Source organism: Rhipicephalus microplus, chromosome 3 (genome assembly GCF_043290135.1).
Source record: "Rhipicephalus microplus isolate Deutch F79 chromosome 3, USDA_Rmic, whole genome shotgun sequence".
Classification (NCBI taxonomy): Eukaryota; Metazoa; Arthropoda; class Arachnida; order Ixodida; family Ixodidae; genus Rhipicephalus; species Rhipicephalus microplus.
The window spans coordinates 91,780,415-91,802,175 of NC_134702.1; the positions used below are offsets into that span (position 1 = coordinate 91,780,415).

The following is a 21,761-nucleotide window of genomic DNA, read 5'->3' on the forward strand; positions in this document are numbered from 1 at the left end:
CGCTCGCGACCACTGATGCTTTAACCAGTGTTGTGATGCTCGGCGGCGGTACTCCCCACCAATCGCGGTGCCGTATTGTCTCGTGACGTAACCCGCAGTAGACCGTTTACTATGATGGAAAGCCCTCAATCTACCTTGATAAATTATGAATGACAGATTGCTTGCGATAGGCACATATAAGCGTCAGAGCTTCTCGGAGTTCATCCCACGAACCAACTCATTTGGCTCGCGCGTACCAAAGCAGGTCGCGCCACGCTAAACGCTCTCGGCATGAATCCACCGATTGGGGACGCAAGTCTACCAGCAATACCACAAGAATGGCAAAAGGATGTCCATGTTCAGCCTTTGTCACGCAATATGCACCCGTCCATCACAAAAACAGGCGAGCTGCCAGAGCCAAAGCATATAAAAAATATTAAGCTTGTGAAGACGCCTTCTTTGTGAATGCCGCCACGATTCCTGCCCAACCGTGCCACGGCAGCCGTGCTTAACAGGGGGCAGGTCGTGGACGGCACCTCGGCTGCCGGAATAGACATCATATCCCTGGAAGAGGCCGGTATAGCCTTAACCATGCGTAACCCAAAAGCCACCTTTGTCCTCACGGATTCCGAGGCAGCTTAATGTAATTTTGCCAGAGGTCTAGTCAGCCGCTTAGCACATTCAATTCTACAACAGGCTGCGGCCACTCACCAGGAGGGTCAGTGGATACATCTGCTATGGGTACCAGGGCACACACTGCAGGATTGAGACGAAATGAATTCGCTCATGCCTCCACCTGCGATCTCTTACACCGGGTCTTCGCTGCTTCATCCACAGCGCAACTTGTCGCTGACCAGGACGATCCCCAGCCCCTCATTTTCTATACTGACACCTTGCAACCACAGGCTTAGTAGACGCATTCTACTCTCACCTGATCCTAAATATGATAAGGCATCGCAGGTTGCGTGGCAACGATTACAATCATCATCATTTAAAAATCCTTAGGTATTGTCCAAGATGAACCCTTCGGTGTACAATCCGCAGTACAAATTCTGTCCTGCAGGCGGCCACTTTTTTTAATGTGGTCTGACAGTGTCAAAACAAATATATTATATCGGCAAATCATAATCGTACAATAGTCGAGTGGGGACGACCCTGTCTTGCTCTGAGCAGCAACAGGCCCTGGTGAACTGAGCCCGGACGACGGCAAGAGCCAATGGTCTTTCGGATTGGGAGGTCCAAGCGCTGAAGCGACTTATTTATTAGCAATAATGTTTCATTCTTTTTCTGTCTCGTGACATAGAGACAGCACTAGTGCTCTTATAGTTGACCTTTGCACTAGCTATAGGACGGACGTGCGCCATCCGCTCGAAAGATGGTGAACGGAAATTGAAGGAGTGCCAACGCGCTCAGAAGCGCGGATAGCCGTGAAAACGACGTGATGCCGCGGCCGCCATGGCTTCCTCCTATTGAAGTAATGAAGTTGAGAGTCAGCAAGAAATAACAGGGTAGGTGAAAGGAGGTTCAAACGCCCCTGACTACGAGTCGAGGCTCATCTTCACTGAATTATTTACGTGCTCGAACGCTGTTGCAGGCTTCTTAACCTACGCAGGAATAGTATGCATGCACATACGTTACGAGGCAGTGCATACGCCACGGCGACGGGTACAGGTCGCGCTGTGAACACCGGTCACCTTGAGCAACTCCTTAGTCGCCAGTTGCAAATGGTCGCACGACCGGCGACATTCGAAGATGTGAATGAGCGTTCACCGTGCAACAAAACACTTGCTGCAGATGCACGTCTTGTCCCATACATGCACCTTTACTGCATTCTTTGCATATTGTATTTAGCAGGTTGATCCAGTGGTATATGTACGGCGGGACCTGTGTGCGTGTCGAACATACTCGCTCACCTTTCTCGGTCTTGGTGTAGGCTGCCGCCGTGTGGCCGACGCCGTGCAGCAGTTGTTGGATGGACGAAGGGCGCGGGTGCACCTTGGGCATCTTGACCGGAGGAGGTAGGTGGTGGTGGCCAAGCATCTCAGCCACGCCAGGAGGGACGCTCCTGGATTCAATTAAGGAAGAAGGTTCGTTATTTACAGCGCGAAAAGAACGAGAAAACTTACTGTGGCACGCGTACTACAGGAGACAGCGTCATCAACTGATTTTTTTTTTTTTACTAAAGATACGAGATTATAAAGAGAGGACTGAACCTGCGCGCCTGCACACAGTCAACCGCGACATACATGTATGCGCAAATTTATAAAGTCAGAAGATTAGAAGTGGTTCCCACATGTCAGTCCCTTTACAGCTTATTGGAAAGGGAGGAAAAGGATGATGATGATTAGGAGGAGAAGGAGAAGGAGGGGGTAGATGAGGGAGAGGAGGATGAAGAGGAGGAGGAGGAAGAGGAGTAACCCTTATTGTCAGAAACCAGCAGGTTTATAGGTGGGTGGACCTAGGCCTCCAAAGAGGGAACGTCAAAATCTGGCCCCGACGCCGCCTCACGGGCGTGCTGGGTCGTCCAGGTTCGGCCATCGAGAGCGGGGTCCCTCATGAAGCTTCGGCGAAAGGGTCGTGGTGTTAGCATATGTCTGTACTGTGCCGCGCACTCCCACAGCATATGCGGAAGCGTAACCGGGTGAGTGCCACATCATCAGCAGTGGGGGGTTGTGTACACGTCCGGGAATAAGCTTATCGGAAGTTTATTTATAATTTTTGGTCACATGATGTGTGTCAGGTTCGGCACGCCCTTCATAGACCCCTTTCTGCGCGCTGTGTACTGTCGAATGCGTGTTTCAGTAATTTTACTCGTTCTTCTTGCGCCATAGCATAATGAATTAATACCAACTTTCCCAGTTTAGCGAAGAAGGTTTGTGAGCTCAGGAAAGGTAGATGACTCGACCTACATAAGGAGCCTATTCGGCCTGCCGCTTCTCGTATATATACATATATAGGGAAGGCACGACAGGTCCGGGAATTTTCTATATTGAATGAACTTGCAGATAGCACATTTAAAAAGGAAATTGTATTTACTAACGTTTCGGCCGTGCCACGGCCGAAACGTTAGTAAATACAATTTCCTTTTCAAATGTGCTATCTGCAAGTTCATTCTATATATATATATATATATATATATATATATATATATATATATATATATATATATATATATATATATATATATAATACACAGTAGACGTATGTTTCGTCGTCATGATCATCATGATCAGTATGTCATAAGTCCACTGTAGGACAGAGAAGCCTCGTTCGATGATCTACCCGCATTGTCCTGCGCTGAAAATTGTGAACAATTTCGCCTTCGCGCGCAGCAATTTGCTACAACCTCTTCGTTGGCCCAACGCGCAAGCAGACAACATGATGCACTTAAATAGCTTTTATAACTGGCAAACTGATCATTTTATCGACAGCGTGCGTACGGTAACGCATGACACGAAAGAGACGCTGCTCCTTAGAAACATTGAAGCTATATGTGTGGGTTGCTTTATTTATGTCATGTTTTAGAAGTATACGGTGCGCCATTCGAACCTGTCAAGATTTACACTCGATGCACCAAGGCATGCACCGCGACCGCTTGCGAAGACGTAACAGCCGTCATTTTTCTTCTTTTAATCGCTCGTAATTTTTTTACAGTGTGGGTCATGCATTAGAAGCGGAAGCCCCGGATCGCAGTTGCATACTCTGTGCTTCGCTCGACGTATCGTTTTTCACGGTAAGCTCCATCGAGGAGCGTTACCGTGTGCCTGCTGCACCGAAGGGTGCCGCTTCTGTTTCCGACCGCGAGATACTCGAGCTATGCCCTCCAAGAAAGGGGAAACACCCTCGAGTGGGATATCTCGCTTGTGATGTCGCCGCCAAGTGCCTGCTCTGGAAAAGCGGTACTTGATGGCGGTCTTTTAACGACCGCTTCGAGAGCCCTTCTCTTCGCATGAAGCCCGGAGACATAAAAAAAGCAGGCACGTCTCCGAATCCCTCAAAGATGCCGTGTCCGTGGACGGATCACGACTGCTTTGCGCAAAACGCATCGCAGCTGTCACTTAGTGTGTATACGGGAGGATGATTCTAAAATAAACTCAGACGCCAAGTTTTTGCTGCGGAAATGCGATCGGGGTGTGTGCCTCCGAGAGCGAGAGATCACGACTTCGGACGCTTTCGCGTTCGCCGCGTTAATTAACCCCATACACGGCAGCGGTGGCTTTGTGGAGTGCCGCCTCTGAGCGTATAACGTCACCGAGTTTGATTTCGGGCCACGTCGACTGCCTTGCGCGTTGATGCTAGAGCGCTTAGGTCCGGTTCGATGATACGATGTTTGTATTTACCACACAGCTGCGCGAACCACAGACGGAAGACTCGGCGAGAGAAACTATGACGATTATCACGATTGTTTGTAAGCTCACAGTATGTTTGAAAGGCACTAAAGCCGAAATATTTCTGGTCATTCTACTTCGACATCCGTTACATTTCTATGCTGTGGTGGGAAAGGCGAGGGGGGAGGGGGATCCATCACTGAAGCAGTAGCAGTCGCAAGCGGTTTCATAATTGATAGGACACCAACCGCATCTATGTTCCATTGATAAACGTTTATTTTTTATCTATAGCTCTCTAGCCGTTAGTATATGTCACTGATTCGAATTTAAATGACTAGCTCGCGGACGCACACATTTGTTTTGCCACTTTCCAATTTATGAAATTTCATTTTTATATAAAGTCTCTCTTTCAGTCTCTTGCAGCGTGGAAAGCCGGCCACAGCAAAAGTGAGAAATGTTACGTATACGTTTTACCTCCTCGCCTTCCACTCATTACTCTCTCCCTCCACTTATCTGTGTTTATTTTTATCAACCGATCCTGTTCTAGCCAGTCACACGTTTTTACAAAACTTGGATCGATCGTACGTCAGCGGCGCTGTAGGGGCACGCACTCGCAAATTACGAACGCACGCACATACTCAGCAGCAAGGGGCCCAGCATATCACCCCACTGTAGCCACGGGGATGCTATCAAAACGACGTGGCATCGAAGTAGTTGCCCCTTTCTAGGAGCCACGCCTTCTCGGTGCCACGCCGTGCAACCCGAAGAACGAGAAGTTATAGCAGTGGCGAAAAATACGGCTTTCCCGATTTCAAGTGCATCAAAGGGCATCTCACTCACCAGTCTTCTGCGTCGCAGTCCCTGAAACCTTTGGCGAAAGGATTGCTGGCAATCTTCAGCTGAGTTATCTGACAAAGAGACGAAAGTCCAAAATGAACGTTGAAGTCAGCCAGAAGCAACAAAAGAAAAACGTTAGTCTCTTTTAGCTAACGTCAACGGGAACCTCTCCTTTCACGAGGTGTTCATTATGTTATGGGGGGGGGGGGAAGCGTTCGTGAAACGTATCTTAAGCATGAAGCAAGAGAAACCAAGATTGGGGCGAAAATTTGTTATTTCTTTGTACAACCTCCTCCCAAAGATTACGCGCATGACGCACGGGCTTGTGCAGATCGTTGAAGTATAAAACTCATCATCTTCGTTTCTTCAGACCCGAGAAAGAGCTCGACGTGAGCGAAGACTTCTTCGTCGCCCTAAAAACATTCCCGCGAAGTGTGCTCTTCATGCGAAGGAAAAGGAAGAAGTCGCTTTGTCCGAGAGATGATGTGTACGTGCCAATGCTCACAGACAACAAACAAATAAACAAGAGATGGTGTGAGTATGGCGGGTGAGGCCATATTTCGTAACCGCATAAATGAACTTTCCCTGCACCGAGTGGCGCGGACTTTCCTGATGGGCGCCCCCATTTTGTTACCTTGCCTAGTGGTGTTGCCTGGTATAACAAATAAGCGAAGTTTTATGTGACGACAAAATCAGACAGATGCACATTCATTTTGATGCCCGTCGTGTAAGCCTTTCATAAATATATCACACTGATAACGAAAACTTTACGAACGCCCCTCGTTTGCTTAAAGGGGTCCTGTAACACTTTTTGAGCATGGTCAGAGATCGCTGCCTAGAATTCACGGTAAATGATCAAATTCAGCTAGACATTGCCTTCTCGCCTCTCAACGAATGACGGAAGACGCTCAAAGTCACTCGTAGAAAGCCCATCTATGAGCCATCGGCTGATTTGAACATGGCACGTTCGGTCGTTACAGAGATCGCCGCGGGAGGCCGCGTCTTGTCCACGCGTGCGCGCACGATCACACCGAGAAAGCCGCAGATTCGAAGAAAAAGGAAAAAAAAGTGATCAAGGTCACGAAACTCGCGTGACGTATTTTCTTTGCCCCTGCCATCCCTCCCTGCTTAGCTTCAGTGCTTTTGTGGGGACGACAGAAAAGAGAATGCAAATGCAGCATGCAACGAATCTTTGTACCTCCACTCGCACTGGACGGATTCTCGAAATTTTGCGGCGTTGAATTCGTGAGGCAATAAGCTCTTGCAGTGAATTAATTTCATGTTTACTCGGAAAAGTGTTTTAGGGCTCCTTTAAACGTTTGAAGCACTGTTCGATTCCACATTTCATTTACCCGGAATTCGCTTATTCGTTTCAACATTGCGTTCACTTGCGCAGGGTAACTACATTATATTTGCTTCACCATTGCTATCGTTGTAATTCACTTCAACTTTGTTCATTCTTCATTCGTACTCATTCGCTACCCTTCATACCAACCTTCGTTCAGTTTAATTCAAAACTGAATCATTTCACGCTCTAAGTACCACTTCTAATCACTAGGTAGGTTCTTCTCATCCACGATATTTCGGATGTTGGAACAGAATGTATAGGCGTATCCTAACTTCGCAAGGCCACGAAATATGGGGCGGACGTAGGACTGATGTTAGAGAGCACGGCGATTTCATCGAATTTTTCTTCGTCTGTTCACAGTTATAAGTCGTCCAACTAGTCGCAGTTTACTGGCAAGAAGTTTGAGCACCGCGTCTGTTGTTACTCAAAACTTGGGCACTCCTGACAATGGGCATCACGTGCGGCTCCAGACTGTATATCAATGTCTCGGAGGGGCTTCTCATACTCACGGCTGACTGATAGCCACGCCGTCAACGTGAGCTTCACTATCACGTGCTCCATACCAATTACGGCCCACAGGCTTATCGAAAAGTCCCCGGCACTTAGAAAACGTTTACTTATAGTACGATACGCTTGGAACTGTTCGTGTGGTCGTGCTCATATGGTCGAGAAAAAAAAATCGGAATAATAAAATAAAAACAACTGGCACGGTAGTTGTCAAAGAAAACCGCGGCGGTGTATAAGAGAGGTGCCAGCGAAACACAAACAAGCACGAAACCCCGGACAAGCCGAGAGCGAAAGCAGATTGTCAACGTCCGTGTTTCGCGAGGCACCGGGGAAACGGTGTCGCACTCGTTGCTTGCCCGATCGCCTGCCTCCTCGCCTTCTCCTCGCGACGACCTGTCGTCGAGCGTATGCTACGAACACGCAACGTCGGCGCGGCGGTCTCTCCGCTCGGCGACCCACAATCGAGGCGTTGGCAGATTCGAGCCACGCGCGCTGGCTCGCTCGCTCAGAGCACGCGTTAGCGGCGACCAAGGGAAAAAAACAGAAGGTTCTTTTCTGTTTATCCTCCATCGAAGAAACCAAAACGCTCGGACAGAGATGGCGACGCGAAATGTAGCACCCGTAAGCATGCGCCACGTTCCTCCTCAGCGGAGGCGGGTGGGGTGGGGGTGAAGTTTGACGAAGCGACCCCCCCCCCCTCCTTCGTATTAAATCAACGTATGAAAAAGACTTTGCACCCCACCCCCTCCCCTCGTACGCACCACTATGGTAACAAAGTAACTGCGGACCGCACACGTACGCGGCTTCGGTGTGCCACGACCACGTGACTAGCACTCTTCGAACTATAGAGTTCAGCGGCGACGTCTCGCAGTTAATTTATAGCGCCACGCGCACTCTGTGGTGATACTAACCACCGCCGTGCCGCGCATCCACTATTCCACACCAACACTCACAGCCTGCCACGTGCTTCCCCTACGCACCGCCCCAGTTGGGACAAAACATTCCACTAGGCGTCGCTTTCTGCACTGCACTCGCGCGCGCGCGCTTTCGAGAGCGCACGTCATCGCCTGGCTGCCGCACAGACTGCCCATACACTCCCCCCCCCCCCTTACCCTTCTTGACAAGAAGAGAGAACTGGAGAGCGAGAAAGGTTTTTTTTTTTTTTTTGTGAGCAAGAAGTGATTTACCGCCTGCCTGGCGGCACTCGTCTTGAGAAAGTTCGCTTTTTTTTTCTTTTTCATTATCGGTATTACTGTGGCCTTTGGTGTTTTTAGTCGTCGTCCCCACCCCTATGTTCCGAGCGCGCATTCTCGCACCAGAGTAAACTTTTGTACTTTTCTCTTCCTCGTCGACATCGGCGGCAGCGAACTCGCTTCTTCTTTGAGACTCGCTGGTCGCGCTTGCTGGCAATGTGGAGCAAAACGAAATAGATACAGCTGGAAAGAGAAGAGAAAAAAAAATACTCCGCCCAAGAAAGAAAGAAAGGAGGGCAGAACGAAAGCACGGAACTTTGCCACCACCCTGCGTGCGAAGCGGGACCCTTTACAAATTACTCGTTCTCGGGGTATATCCGAGTGAGCTTAGCTTCGTCGCACTCAGTTCGAGAAAAAAAAAACAACACAAGAAACTGAAGTATCGTCGCGTCAGCGCTGAATTACGGCACTCCTGGAGGTCATAAATGCTGCAACTTGCGAGACCCGTGAGCACTGACGAAGGATCGCCAAAGATGCCACGCGGTCTTGCAGAGTGGTAATGACGCACTCTATACGCAAGCCAGCAAGCGCGCGAGAGCTTACGCCCGTCGGCATATTCGGTGTCTGTTTCGTTTTAGACTGCCCTAGCGGAGGAGGCGAGGAATGTGCGAGCTGCGTGGCTTCCGCTACTGAGGACGAGGAGGCGTTATTTTCTCGCTTGAGAAGTAAAGGGAGACTGCCCCGAAGAAGAAAGTAGTTTCGACGCTTCTGTTCCCGTTTCCGAAGGTGTGACTCATCCATGGAGGAATTTACTGCTATTCTTGTAGACAAAAGTTTACTATCTCGCTACCTCTCTCTCTGCTGTCCCATGAGCAGAGCCATGACGCATAGCTGGAAGTATGGTCCGTATGCAATGCACGCTCGAAATATAGTATCTTTATAAAAACATAACGATGTGTGTGCGTGCGTGCAAAAAAAAAAGGGGGGGGGGGCCCTAAACGAGCACGGTAAACGAGCACGCTAGTGCTTCGGTTCACCTGGGAAAAAGACTCCACGCAATTGTTGGCTATCAGCATTTATAACATTGCAAATAGGCACTGACTCCGCAGACTTGAGTAAATCATTGCTTATGACAACACTTATGACACGCATATCATCCAACAGTAGAGTGCATTTCTTCGCGATAAATTAGACATAGCTTCAACGTGAGCCCCAAGCTTATGTCAGACCATAATGTTTACACGCCTGACTAGTCGACCTGAATGCCTGTTCAACAATATGCGCAATCCCAAAGGCTTCGATTCACCTTGTAATGCTCGAATCAAAACTCACACGGTCTATTCACTTACGGCGACTCGAAAACGAAAACCATTTTATATTACTTCTTAGTCGCTGTGCCGATCCTGCTTCGCCACCCTTCAAAAGCTCTCTGCACCTTCCATGGTTTCGCACAGCCTCCGCGATCGTGCCACCAAACTACGATTTCATGTGATGGCATCATCATGTAATGAGACGTCATAGTGACGTTGCAATTTTTGACAATTTGCGACGTCTTGTGGTGACGTAATCAAGTCATGATGATATCTTGCATCGCTCGTCCCTGACGCAGTGGAAAAAGACGGTCGAATTTCGTGTTTGATCTAAGGATCTCACTTTTGAAAAGTCCGGCACAGCCTGATACTCACCCACTGCTTCGCATGAAATTGTTCCGCGCTATGCGTGGAATCTACGGATTTTTTTTTTTTGTTGTTGTTGTTGTTCCAGGACGTTTACTTTGCAGGAGCATTCGAGCGTGAGCTTCCGTCTTCGAAATGAGAGATTCACTTGTTTGGCGGACCATGGAATTTTGAAATTCCATGGTCCACCATTTTGTGAAATCTTAGCACACAGTGGCACACCTATACGCAGTAAGTGCATAGGATAGTTGCATAGTTTCTACCTGATATATAGACCAACATCTCAGGTTAACGTCCACCGCCACGGTAGCACCGTCCACTCCTTGACAAATCGCGTAGAGGGAGAAGTGAAACGGCGAAACAAGCAATTGTACCCTCATACTAGCTCTGTTCAATAATTTATATGGATTACCAATAACAGAAGAATACCAAATACACAATAAAGAGAACAGTAAAATATCACAGAGGAAACTTATAGGAAACCGACAGAGTGATGTTTGTCAACGGTTTTCAGGCGTTCGTATAGTCTAGATGTATTTTGAAGTAACAGCGGATGTTTGGGACATGCATGGGCACAGTTGAATGGGCTGTCACATCTCCATTCCCAAAGGTACAACCCCTTTAGAAATGTAGCTGTGAGTTAAGAATAAATTGTGAACGCATTTAGCACAGTACGCACCCCACTATGAGAGAGCTGCAACCGGTCACGAATAGCGCTGGCATAATTGTGTTTAGAAAAAAACGTTCGACGAATCAGAGTGCGATGTACTCTACTATGGGAGAGCAGTAAGCTGTGCCTGTAAACTAACACTAAGTAGATGTCTACAGACTGATTGTTCGTGAAGCATGTGTTTAGAAAAAAGTGGTTAACTATTTAGAGTACTTGGTACTCTACTATGGGAAAGCTGAAAGTCGCCCCGTAAGCCTCACACTCGATGAGGCCGTAAGGACGAAAATTAGGGCTCCAATTTGCGTGAAAACAGCCGCGACAGTACACTGCCTCTCCCCTGTAACTTCAAAGTGTATGGTTTGTGTGTTTAGAACAATTTGATAACTGATAGAGTACTTGGTACTCTATAGACCTCTACCGGGGTACGTCACAGCGTGACGTCACCGGCGCACATGAAGGCGGTGGTTGGCAAAACAGCCCCGCTGGTGGCTGAGCGTGATACAGTAGCGCGGTGCTTGGGGCTAGTTTTCTTTTTCAAAGCTTGAACTACATGTCACAGTGGCAACATTAGCTGTAGTTTGTGTGTGGCGGCCATCTACGACGCGCGAATTTCAACATATTAACCTAACAGAATTGTGCACCATAAGCATCAGCGCTTCTTTTTAAAAGCTGTGACTTTCATAGCAAACCACAAAAAATTCTGTCGAAGGAATGCATACAGTAGAAGGATACCGCCGACGGAACTTTCTTGCCAAGCAACACCTGCTCCGAGGGAGGGGATGGTGGGCGGGGCAGTGACGTCACGCTGTTTGCCAACAGGGAGAGGTCTATCATGGGAGAGCCTACAGCCATCCCGTGTGCTTCACACATCACGAGGCCGTGTCGACAGAATCATGCCATGAACGAGTTCTTGGATCCTTATTGGTGTTTAGGAAAAAAATTTTTTCAATTAGGAATACATTGTACTTTACAATGGGAGAGCGTAAAGCCGTCCCTAAACATAATGCCGGTCCCTTATGAAAGAATCCGACGCTCATAGAGGAAGTACATGCTGATGAAAGGTGAGAGCACTGTGCATCGGATCATCAATCGTGTCCTTCTCTTTTGTTCTGGTTAACAGCCTTTTATTCTGTTCTTATTAGTATGTTGTGTTGCCGCACCCACTGCTTAATTGGCGCCTAAATGTCGTCGTTTTTCAGGCGTTGTGGCCTTTTATTTTGTTTGTTCCGGTTAACAGCCTTCTTCATACCATTTTTGCTGTTCTTATATGCTTCGGTTTCTACATCTGCTGTAGACGCCGGGCGGTGGTTTGTGGACGGAAGGACATTGTACGTTATTAAGGTGCTTCACCCCTAAAAAAGAAAAATGGCGAGCCCAGAAATGCAATAACGAGGCATGCTTCTACCTACCAAACAGGTGTGGTCGCTGGCACACAGCACACGTCATCTTGGCTGTGGGCCTTAAGTGCACTCGTTCACTGCCGCACTTTCTCGAGATCACCAGGTGAAATTTCTGACCATTGCCGTTAGCGCGATGAACATTGTATATAAGTTACGTCCGCGTCGCATGTTCCCTCCGTCCTTGCTCTTTTTATGCCCGCTTTGTGCTCTCCTTATCGCAGGGTAGTAAACTAAGTGCCACCTGTAGTTAACCTTCCTGCCGTTCCTTGACAATCATGCACACCGCTACAATTAAAGTTGAGGATTTTATAGATTTGCGTGTCTGTTTTTGGTTAATTGTGACTTTCAGAAAGCTCCCCCTAAACATAGTTCTTGGCCTAAGCATAGTTTTTTTTTTCTGAGCTTTTTGGAATTCCCTACACCTCTAGAAGGCTGCAGCACAGCGCGAGCCCCTTCAGCAACAGAAAACGGTTCTTCATCGTCGATCACGCGTGCATCGTTTCCACGCTGCGTCGGCTCTGTTTCCAAAATAAATATTAAAAAACGGCATGAAAGCAGCACATCGTAAACACGCGTATGAAGTAAAAGTCAACAGGCAAGGTACGTATTCGCGTTCACTTGAATGCCGCCACTAGTCAGTTTCTTCTCGCAAAGCAGTACAAGGTAGTTGTGTAGCACGGAATGGTTCGCCACTGCATCTTATCTCTTCTGAGCGGTGTCACTTTACTCACAGACTCGAGCACGTGAGTTGCAAGCGCTGCACTGTCGAAGGCAACATGGAGGATGTGAAAGGGGGAGGTGGAGGAAAGTGTCGTTAGGGTGGAGGGTAGTCTAAAGAGAGGCGCGACCCGGCCGAACACATGTGGACACTGCGGCAAAAGGGTGTGACGTCCGGTGAGGAAGAAACATGGTTCTGTTTTGCTGCACCTATATACTGGCCGGCTGTCAACGTGGCGTGTTCCACGCCGTGACGCATTACGGTGCTTGTTTTAGGACCAAAACGATGGCATTTCTGCAGTCTCAACGATGGATACATTGCTCCGAGTTTTGTCACAACAAAGAGCGCGGCACTAAGTTGAGGGATGTGTGAAAGCCACTAGTGGGCGGGCCTTGTTCCGTTACTTGCTGCTTTTCCCGTTCGCTTTAAACATTGCGTTTCAGTTTTTAGGGGCAAAGCTCTTTAAAGCGGCACCCGTTTGTCCCTCGTAGTAGTCGTAGTCGTTGTGTGTAACCAGTCTTACGTTTTGACCTGCAAGGTGGTGCCGGTGGGGGATTTCTCCTGTGCCTTGTTGAACAATAAAAAATTCGCAGCGTGTGCGTTAACTAAAAGCCGAATTCTCCTCTCTCTCATTCCCCATTAGCAGCCATTGGCATGTACATTGAGCACTATCTGAGAAGGAATGGTTGCTACGGTATACTGGCTGAGTGTAACCTCCTTGGTTTAAGAAAGGCTTAGCGAGCGTTGGAGTCGGCCGAGAATCATTCTCTTCATCACTTGATATCCATCACAGTGGTACTTGGAGTATCATCAGATCTACCCAAATGCCATGGCTGGCTTTCGACGTGGTCGATCATCGATCGATAACGTCATCGACCTAGTCACGTACGTTGAACACGAGAAAGGCCATAAGCGTCTTTGCGCCTCTCTGTTCCTTGACGTCAAAGGAGCCTATGATAACGTGACACATGAATCCGTCCTTGCCGCACTAGAAGAGATTGGAGTGGGTGGCCGAATGTTTAAGTGGATACGCAGTTATCTCCAAATGCGATCCTATTTTGTGAGTACAGAGACTGGGAACACGTCTACACATTTCAGTTGTCGTGGCGTCCCTCAGGGTGGTGTACTGAGCCCCGTGCTATTCAATATAACACTAATCGCTCTCCATACGCACCTTCCAAACAATATTTATCTATCAACATACGCTGATGACATCTGCATATGGACATCTGCGGTAACTCGCCTGCAGTTACGAGCCAGAATACAGAGAGCTGTATACTTCAACTGCTTTGTATCTACGCAATCGAAGCCTGGAAATTTCCTCCGGAAAGTGCGCTCCTCTGGCATTTACGCGCAAACCCATGTCGAATTACAGAGTGTCAATTAACGGTCAAAATATACCATATCGTCGATCTCACAAATTTCTGGGTGTCATAGTCGACAGAGACTTATCATGGAGCCCTCATGTGTCGTATTTGAAAAAGCGATTGACAGGCATATGTCATCTTTTCAAGTTTCTCGCTGGAAAGACTTGGGGAATGCAGCCTAATGCTATGTTACGACTGTACAGGGTGCTTTTCCTTGGCTTTTTACGATACAGTCTGCCTGCATTATCAAACGCCAGCAAAACAAGTCGACGCATGATACAAAGCGTTCAGGCACAGGCGCTTCGAATATGTCTAGGTCTGCCTCAGGCTGCCTCAACAATGGCGACTATAGCTATAGCCAAAGACCACCTCGTGCAGACCCATATTGAAATAGAAGCTTTGAGGATACACATAAGGCATGTGGGCCGGAATCCCCATCCCCACCTAGCCTCTCTACCAGTGGATAGACCTCATAATTCCTTTTGTCGAACAATAACTACACATGGTGACTCCCTATTAACTGGCTATTAACGCCCGCGGTGAGACCTTCAATTCCTCCATGGTGCCTCAAACAGCCAGTCATCTACCTGACAATACCAGGCATCCAGAAAAAAGGTGATTTCTCAATACCAGCCCTCAAGCAGCTCGCATTACTTCTACTTTACGAGAAGTACCAAGACTGCACCCACATCTACACCGACGGCTCCGTCCTGCCAAACAGCTCAACTGCGGCGGTCGTTATTCCAACGCACGCCACAACCATCAAATTCAGGACAGCTCATGCAACCACAACAACGGCAGCAGAGCTTGCAGCGCTTCGCGCTGCGCTGCGTTTCATTAACGACCAAAGCACGCAACGGTGGACGATTTTTTGCGACTGCAAGGCGGCACTGCAGTCACTTCTGTCAAATCTACGCCGTGGTCCACACGAGCAGTTGGTATTTGAAACAGCAGAAATGCTACACCACATAACAGAGAAAGGGCACCACGTTATATTTCAGTGGTTGCCAAGCCACTGTGGAATTATCGGTAACGAACGAGCTGATCAAGCAGCCCGTTCAGCCCATACAGAAGACAACGACCAGTCAATACCTCTCTCAAGGACGGACGCTGCTAGGAGGCTCCGCATGCTTGCTCGCCAACGCTCCATGGCTCTTTGGAATGAGCTTCCCTTTACGCATGCAAGATTACGATCCCTTGATCCAACGTTAAGCATGCAGCTTCCAACAAAAAAATTGCCCGCAGCTTCCCTCGGGGGAACACTGAGGAGGATGCGGAGCGTAACTCACGCTAGCCGAGGGAACTCGACCGGCAATCAACGACTGCTTGCACGTAGCACACACGATGTAGTCGGCATAGTCGGTGCCCTTTCCAAACGTATCGCAAAGAACCGACAACGCTTTGGAGTTGTTCTGAATGTTGCCGATCCGAGTTAAGTTGTTATCGAACCAAAGACGATCACACACCTTGCAGGTGTGGCCGAAGCTTCGGTCGAGGAAGTCGCGCTTGAAGCGAGCGTTGGGCGTGGCATACTGCTTGGCGCGCCACGCCGCTACCTCGGCGCGCTTGCGCTCGCGGGCAGCATCGGGATCGGCCTCTCGTCGCCGACGCTTGCACTCGGCTTCCCGTTTTCGAAAGCCCGGGTCCTCTTGTCGACGCTTACGTTTCAAAGCGGCCGAATCCGGTGCTGCTGCTCGACGCTGACGTCTCTCAGCGGCTTCACGTTCTCTAAGTTGAGCATCTTCCGCTCGACGCCGACGTTTACGTTCGGCGTCGCGAGCTCTTCTCCGCGCTGCCTTGTCTTCGGATGACGACTTGGTTGCGGTTCCGCCAACACTTTGGCCGGCGCTGGTCGAAGGGACGTCGATCATTGCGACCTCGGACGTCGACGCGCCGTACAAACCAACTGACGAGTGGCAACTGAGCGAGCGAGCACCGACCTTGAGTATATATACAGCGCGACGGCGCATGCACTGTCAGCTGTCGAATGTTCGAGAAGGGGGAGAAGCGCAACGGCGCATGCGCGCGCGTCAGCTGCCGATGTTCTCGAAACGCGACGGCGCATGCGCGCGCGTCAGCTGCCGATGTTCTCGAAGCGTGACGGCGCATGCGCGCTACATTATACAGCTAGCGAATGTTCGTGAAGAGGAGAAGCGCACGCGGTGTGTAGAGGAGGAAGGGTGCACAGATGGTGGAGGAGTGAAGCGCGCGCGGTGTGTAGAGGAGGAAGGGATGCACAGATGGTGGAAGAAGGAGGAGGAAGCTTGCGGACGGCGCCGCACTACAAGCCTCGAGTATTAGATGCTCCGCATCTAAAATTCGACGAGGCGACGCTACTGCTCTGTGCAGACTATGGTTGGCAGTCGCGTTTACTCGTGCGTACGCGTTCCGCATAGGTATGGCCGACACCGCTGACTGTGCACACTGCGGAGATGAAGAAACAATTCGAAATATACTGTGTGGCTGCCCGAAATACAACCTGGAAAGACAACACCTTTCTAATAAACTCAACAGGTTAGATGACCAGCCGCTGTCAGAAGAAAGGATACTGCGCCATCGTCATGACTCATCGTCACATAAGAAAGCCGTGCAAGCGCTACTGGGCTTCTTACGAACTATTGGCCTGTCGGAACGCCTCTGAGTGGACTGATTTTGTGTGTGCGTGTGTGTCGGTGTTTTTCTCTTATTTATTTTTTTAACTCTCCCTTTCTCTTTCAACCCCCTGTTCCCCAACCCCAGTGTAGGGGTAGCATACCGGATACTAGCATCTGGTTAACCTCCCTGCCTTCCTCTTTTATCGTTTATCTGTCTCTCTCTCTAGCGAGCGTTGGGCCGCAGTGCCATGAATACAGTGAACTAGTATATACGATGAACTCGAGGTCGTTAAAGGTGAGAAGTAGACACGAAGCGCAAGCCGTAAGAAAGATTGCGTGCACCACCTCTCGTTTAGTCCTTGGAATGTGCGCTGGATGGCGGTGCTTCTATATGGGGAATAAATGATGAAAAGATGCGAGATGGTGGTGCTTGGAGTGTTGAATAGATGGACGAACGGACACACAGGCAGATGCATGGACGGACGCATGGATAGCTGCACGGACGGATGGACGCATGGACGGACGCAGGGGCGGATGCATGAACCAATGCAGGGACGGCCGCACCGATGGACGTGCGGATGCACGAACAGACGCACGCGCGGACGGGGGGATGGACGCATGGACGGTCACACAGACGGACGCATGGACGGTCGGAAGCAAGAACGAATGGACGGACGGATGCTTCGCCCCACTCTCCATCATTCACTCCGTGGATATGCTGCCATTTTTTGTTGAACTGTGTTGCGTTGTACGCGATGATTCCTTTGTGCCCAGTCTGCTCATTTTCCTGGCGCCAGAAGCCTTATAGTGTATGAAATCACGCGTAAATGCGGGAAGACCGGCCTGCAATGGCAGTCTTCGACAAAGAAGGAACGTTCGAGCTACTTATAAGTTACTAACACGTTCCCCAAAAAAAGCGAAAAGGAGGAGAGGGAGGAAAATGTTTAAACTGGCGATGCCAGATAGCCCTTATCCCAACAAGACCAGTCAACATCCCTAGTACGGGACGTCAGTCGTCGCTGCCACCGCCCGAGCCCGCTGGACCTGAATTCGCTGTAGATCTCTGTAGTGCGGAGCTATTGAGCAGGGTCGCCTCTCAGTCCAGTTTGGTGGGGTTGGGGATTAGGATTACTTTTGGGTTCATTTGGCAGGCCCAGACCATATACGGCAAGTGCCGGCCACGTCACCACTGCCCTCTTATTTTTGAGTTGCAATGTCTGGACAGAGCAGCGTGTTAAACAGTAGGCGCCGCAGAAAGCGATCCTCCGTCTCCTACAGTTCCTTCGCTGGTGCGGGATATAAACGGCGTTGTTCATTGCAGTATTCGCCGATTTCTCGGAACCGTGTTAACTGTTTGGGACGTTCGGGCCTATCAGGGAAAAAGGGAGTCTTCAGGGAAGAGCTCGCGCCGCTGCGTCTGAGAGCCTGCGAGAGCTATCTCACCTGGAAAATCTCTGCGCTGGTTGATAGAATACTCAAATTTAGCATCACGGAACACGATATCCAAGGCCAAGACACAGACATTTCTATGAAAAACGAGAGGATACCTAGCCTCCTTCTTTACAGTTATAAGGCATCTTAAAACGTTGAGGAGATACGCCGTTTTGACGGGGAGTTTATTTACTATTTATTATTCATTATTTATTATTTATTTGGGCATAACACATACAGGGTTTGCCCGCGAGGTAAGGAAAAAGGAGGACTTAAACCCCCTGACTAGGCCGTACCTCGCTGGGGCAGCAGAGACAGCGGATTCGAAAGTTGCAATTTCACTAGAACATAATAAGTCAACATGAACATAATCACTAGTACAATAAGAACATGATCGCTAATTACAGTAAGAACGTAATGACAGTAATGATATAGTAACAGCAAGAACATAATCACTAAGCAACAAGAACATAACAATGCAGTGACCAGTAATGCTTACTTACAGTAACACTTAGTACCAAAGCTAATGCAGTAACCAAAGATATTAACATTTACACAACACATCCAATTCCGAAGCAAGAAACATGTTCATTATTGACTGTTTAAATTCATGAATTGTTTTACAACTTCTGGCTGTTTTAACAACATTAGGATACATATTACATGAAGACATAGTTTCATACTCAATGGTTTGCATACCATAGTTTCTCCTGGCCTTATTCATTGCTATTGATGTGCGGCGTAAACTGTACCCTGTGTCTCGACTGAGGTACCGGTTTGAAAATGTCTCAAAGTTGCTAATGTCTCAAAGTTGATTTCTTCAGTCGGTTCCGACGCTGCCTTTTACTCGCATCACACCTACTGCTTGAGTCCCCAAAATTTTGAGTGATTGCTTAATCGATTTAGGGAGGAATAAATGATGGGCTAATTGGTCTTGTATAGTGATCCAGAAAAAAAAATCGTGCAAAAAATACAAGACAGAAACAAAATATGCACGCGTGAGAATGAGGATCAAACGAAAAGCTTGTGTTTGAAAGCATACCATTTTTTTTCATGCTGTGTTCTCTCTATCTATTTCTTTTTACGCATACTCCACACAGCACTTGTTCGGTTAGCTTAAATATATGAATTGGCAGCGCACAGAAATTACACAGAAACCAGAAAACGCGATCACTCGGTGTTGGTTTTCACCACGTGGCGGTCTGATTATCACCGCGCGTGAATGTGTTCATTTGGAATTCCACTCCGACACGACTACATGGTCGAGCCCTGGACCAACTACCTGGCGGTCCGCAACGAAGTGCCATAGACATCTGGTATCACAACGACAGCTCCCCGACAGCAACAATAATTGCGAGAACACGCACGTGCGAAAGGCAGTCTTTCTACAGTGTACCTTCACAGTAGCTGCGATATCGCCAAGTAAACAGTCCCGCAGAAACGCGCGCACTTAAACGTAGTACAGTGCCGAAGACACTTGGGACATTTTCACACCCTTCTTTTTTTTCTCTCTCTCTCAAAAAGTAACATCGAACAAGATGACCATATACCCTCGCGGCTACCGGCGAAGGTTCACTCTGTTCCTCTTCCAGCGTGAGAGAGAGTGAGTGAGAAAGGGGAGCCTCTCCGCGACGTCAAGGCACTCGCGTCCGGGAGAGCGCTCATTTGTCTCGGCCTGACAGCTCTCCTGTCTCGCCTGTCTCGCAGCCCCGTGGCAAGACTCCTTCCTACGCGATGCTGCAAAGCACAGCAGAAGAAACAGAAGAGGTAGAGGGACCGTGGAAGAGACTCTCGCCGACGGCTGCCAACTCCTTGGTCGCACTATACGGCGGTCCCCAGAATATGGAGCGCGCACGCGGTCTCCGCGCAATCTCGCGAGAATGCGCGAGAGCGCTTACTGTTTATCTCCTCTCTCGTACACACCTCTCCTCGCCGCTCGCCACTTTAACCTCCCCCGTGTACCTTTATCATGTGTGCTCAGTTTGCCTCGTTGCAGTCTTGCGCCCGAAGCCCCTCACGGCGCCGTGATAGAGAGCACGCCACTCAGGGCGAAGTGCCGCTGAGAAGCCACGGCGCTTTCGTCCACCCACTCACTTAAACTGAAGAGGGAACGAAATGCATAAAAATACGGACGCACAAATAGAGCTTGTGTACGGTAATGCAACGGGGAAATGCACGAAGACAAACGAGCGATGAAGTGGCTGCCAATAACCAAACAGTGTGTTTGTGTGTGTGCGGATGTGTGTGTAAATAAATAAAGAATGAATAAAATTTGCGCAATAGCTTTGTAGAGCAAGCTGACAGCCTTAGTTCGCAACTTCTCATATCGTGTCAGCGCACGTTAAAGAATACCAGATGGTCAAAATTTCCGAAGCCCTCCACTACAGCGTCCCCCATAACCATATCACGGTTTGGGGACGCAAAACCACCTAGATATGATTATTAGTTACAAACATTTCAATTTGTTGCTACAGCAGTCATTGTGTCGTCCTTGCTACGAAACGGTCACTTTTCTGTTTCTAACCCTACGCGCCGGTGGTGTTTAGGTCACGCACAGTGTACGATCATATCGTTTAAAAATAACCTAAAGAACGTGTTGTGTTCAGCAGCAGATAAGCCATAAAGGCTACGTTGTTTAAATTAACAATATATACAAAAAAGGCATTTTACCCCCTTCAAACCTGCTATCGAGCTCCTATTCAGTCTAGAGAAGTTGTACTGAAATTCGAATTTTACATCGATATAGTCGGTTGGATTTCGATCTCTATAAAAAGTATAATTATGCGAATGTTCAAGAATAAATTCCGTCCGTTGCATGCGATGCATTTCAAGTAGAAGGTTCACTGCTGTTCCTTGTGTAAGAAATCATTAGAAAGTGACTTTTTGTGCAGATCCTGGAAGAGTTGCACGCTCACCCTGTGGTTCTGGTAGGCGGTGACGGCGGTGAACTTGGTCTCAGGGAAGACGAAGGTACGGAAGTTCTCCGTCTTGGAAATGTCCTCCCCTTTGCGGTTGACGTACACCACGTGACAACGGGGCTGGTACCGGTGCATCGAGTTGAGGATGATCTGCACCAGTCATGCCCTCAGCTTCAGTTTAATTGTACACGCAGCGTGACCGTATGTAGTACCAATACGCACGCGCGCTTAAAGGGGCCCTGCAACACTGTTTGAACATGATCATAAAACGCTGCCGATCGGTAGTAGAAGCTCCCGACAACACGCGAGCTAAATGTTATAGCGCAGCACGCGCCCTGAAGTTTACAATAAATTATAAAAGTCAGCTGAAGTTTGCTTTCTCTTTTCTCGATGAATGACGCAGGAAACTAAAAAATCACTCGTAGAAGGCCATCTATCAGCCATTGGCTGATTTGAACATGGCACGCTCGGTCATTACAAGGATCGCCACGAGAGGCCGCAATTTGTCCACGCGTGCACGCGCGATCCCCCTGAAAAAGCCGCGTTTTCGAAGAAAAAGTGCTCAAGATCCCGAGGTGTGCGTGACGTATTTTCTTTGCCCGTGCCACCCTTCCCTGCTTAGCTTACAGCCAACGCCGACTAAATTTCAAGGCCGAAAGGCTGCCGCAGGGACGTCAGTGGGTGGGGGCCCAGTTACGCCGCGAACGCGGCGGAAAGTCTGCGTTTCGTTCACGTTTTAGGAGAACCAACGCTCCCGCTCTTGCAGCTGCTGCGGCTTGATTGGGCCGAATAAAA

General features: G+C 48.8%; 1 protein-coding gene across 1 annotated transcript in view; it reads right to left on the minus strand.

The window, feature by feature from the left end:
- The window catches only part of LOC119159793 (T-box transcription factor 1), a 140,079-nt gene that overhangs the window by 20,169 nt on the left and 98,149 nt on the right, over positions 1–21,761 (minus strand). The window contains exons 5-7 of the mRNA XM_037412646.2: positions 20,964–21,116; positions 5,148–5,215; positions 1,893–2,044 (exon numbers count right to left, since the gene is read on the minus strand). Of these exons, the coding sequence (XP_037268543.2) occupies positions 1,893–2,044; positions 5,148–5,215; positions 20,964–21,116 (373 nt within the window). The remainder of the gene's footprint in view (positions 1–1,892; positions 2,045–5,147; positions 5,216–20,963; positions 21,117–21,761) is intronic.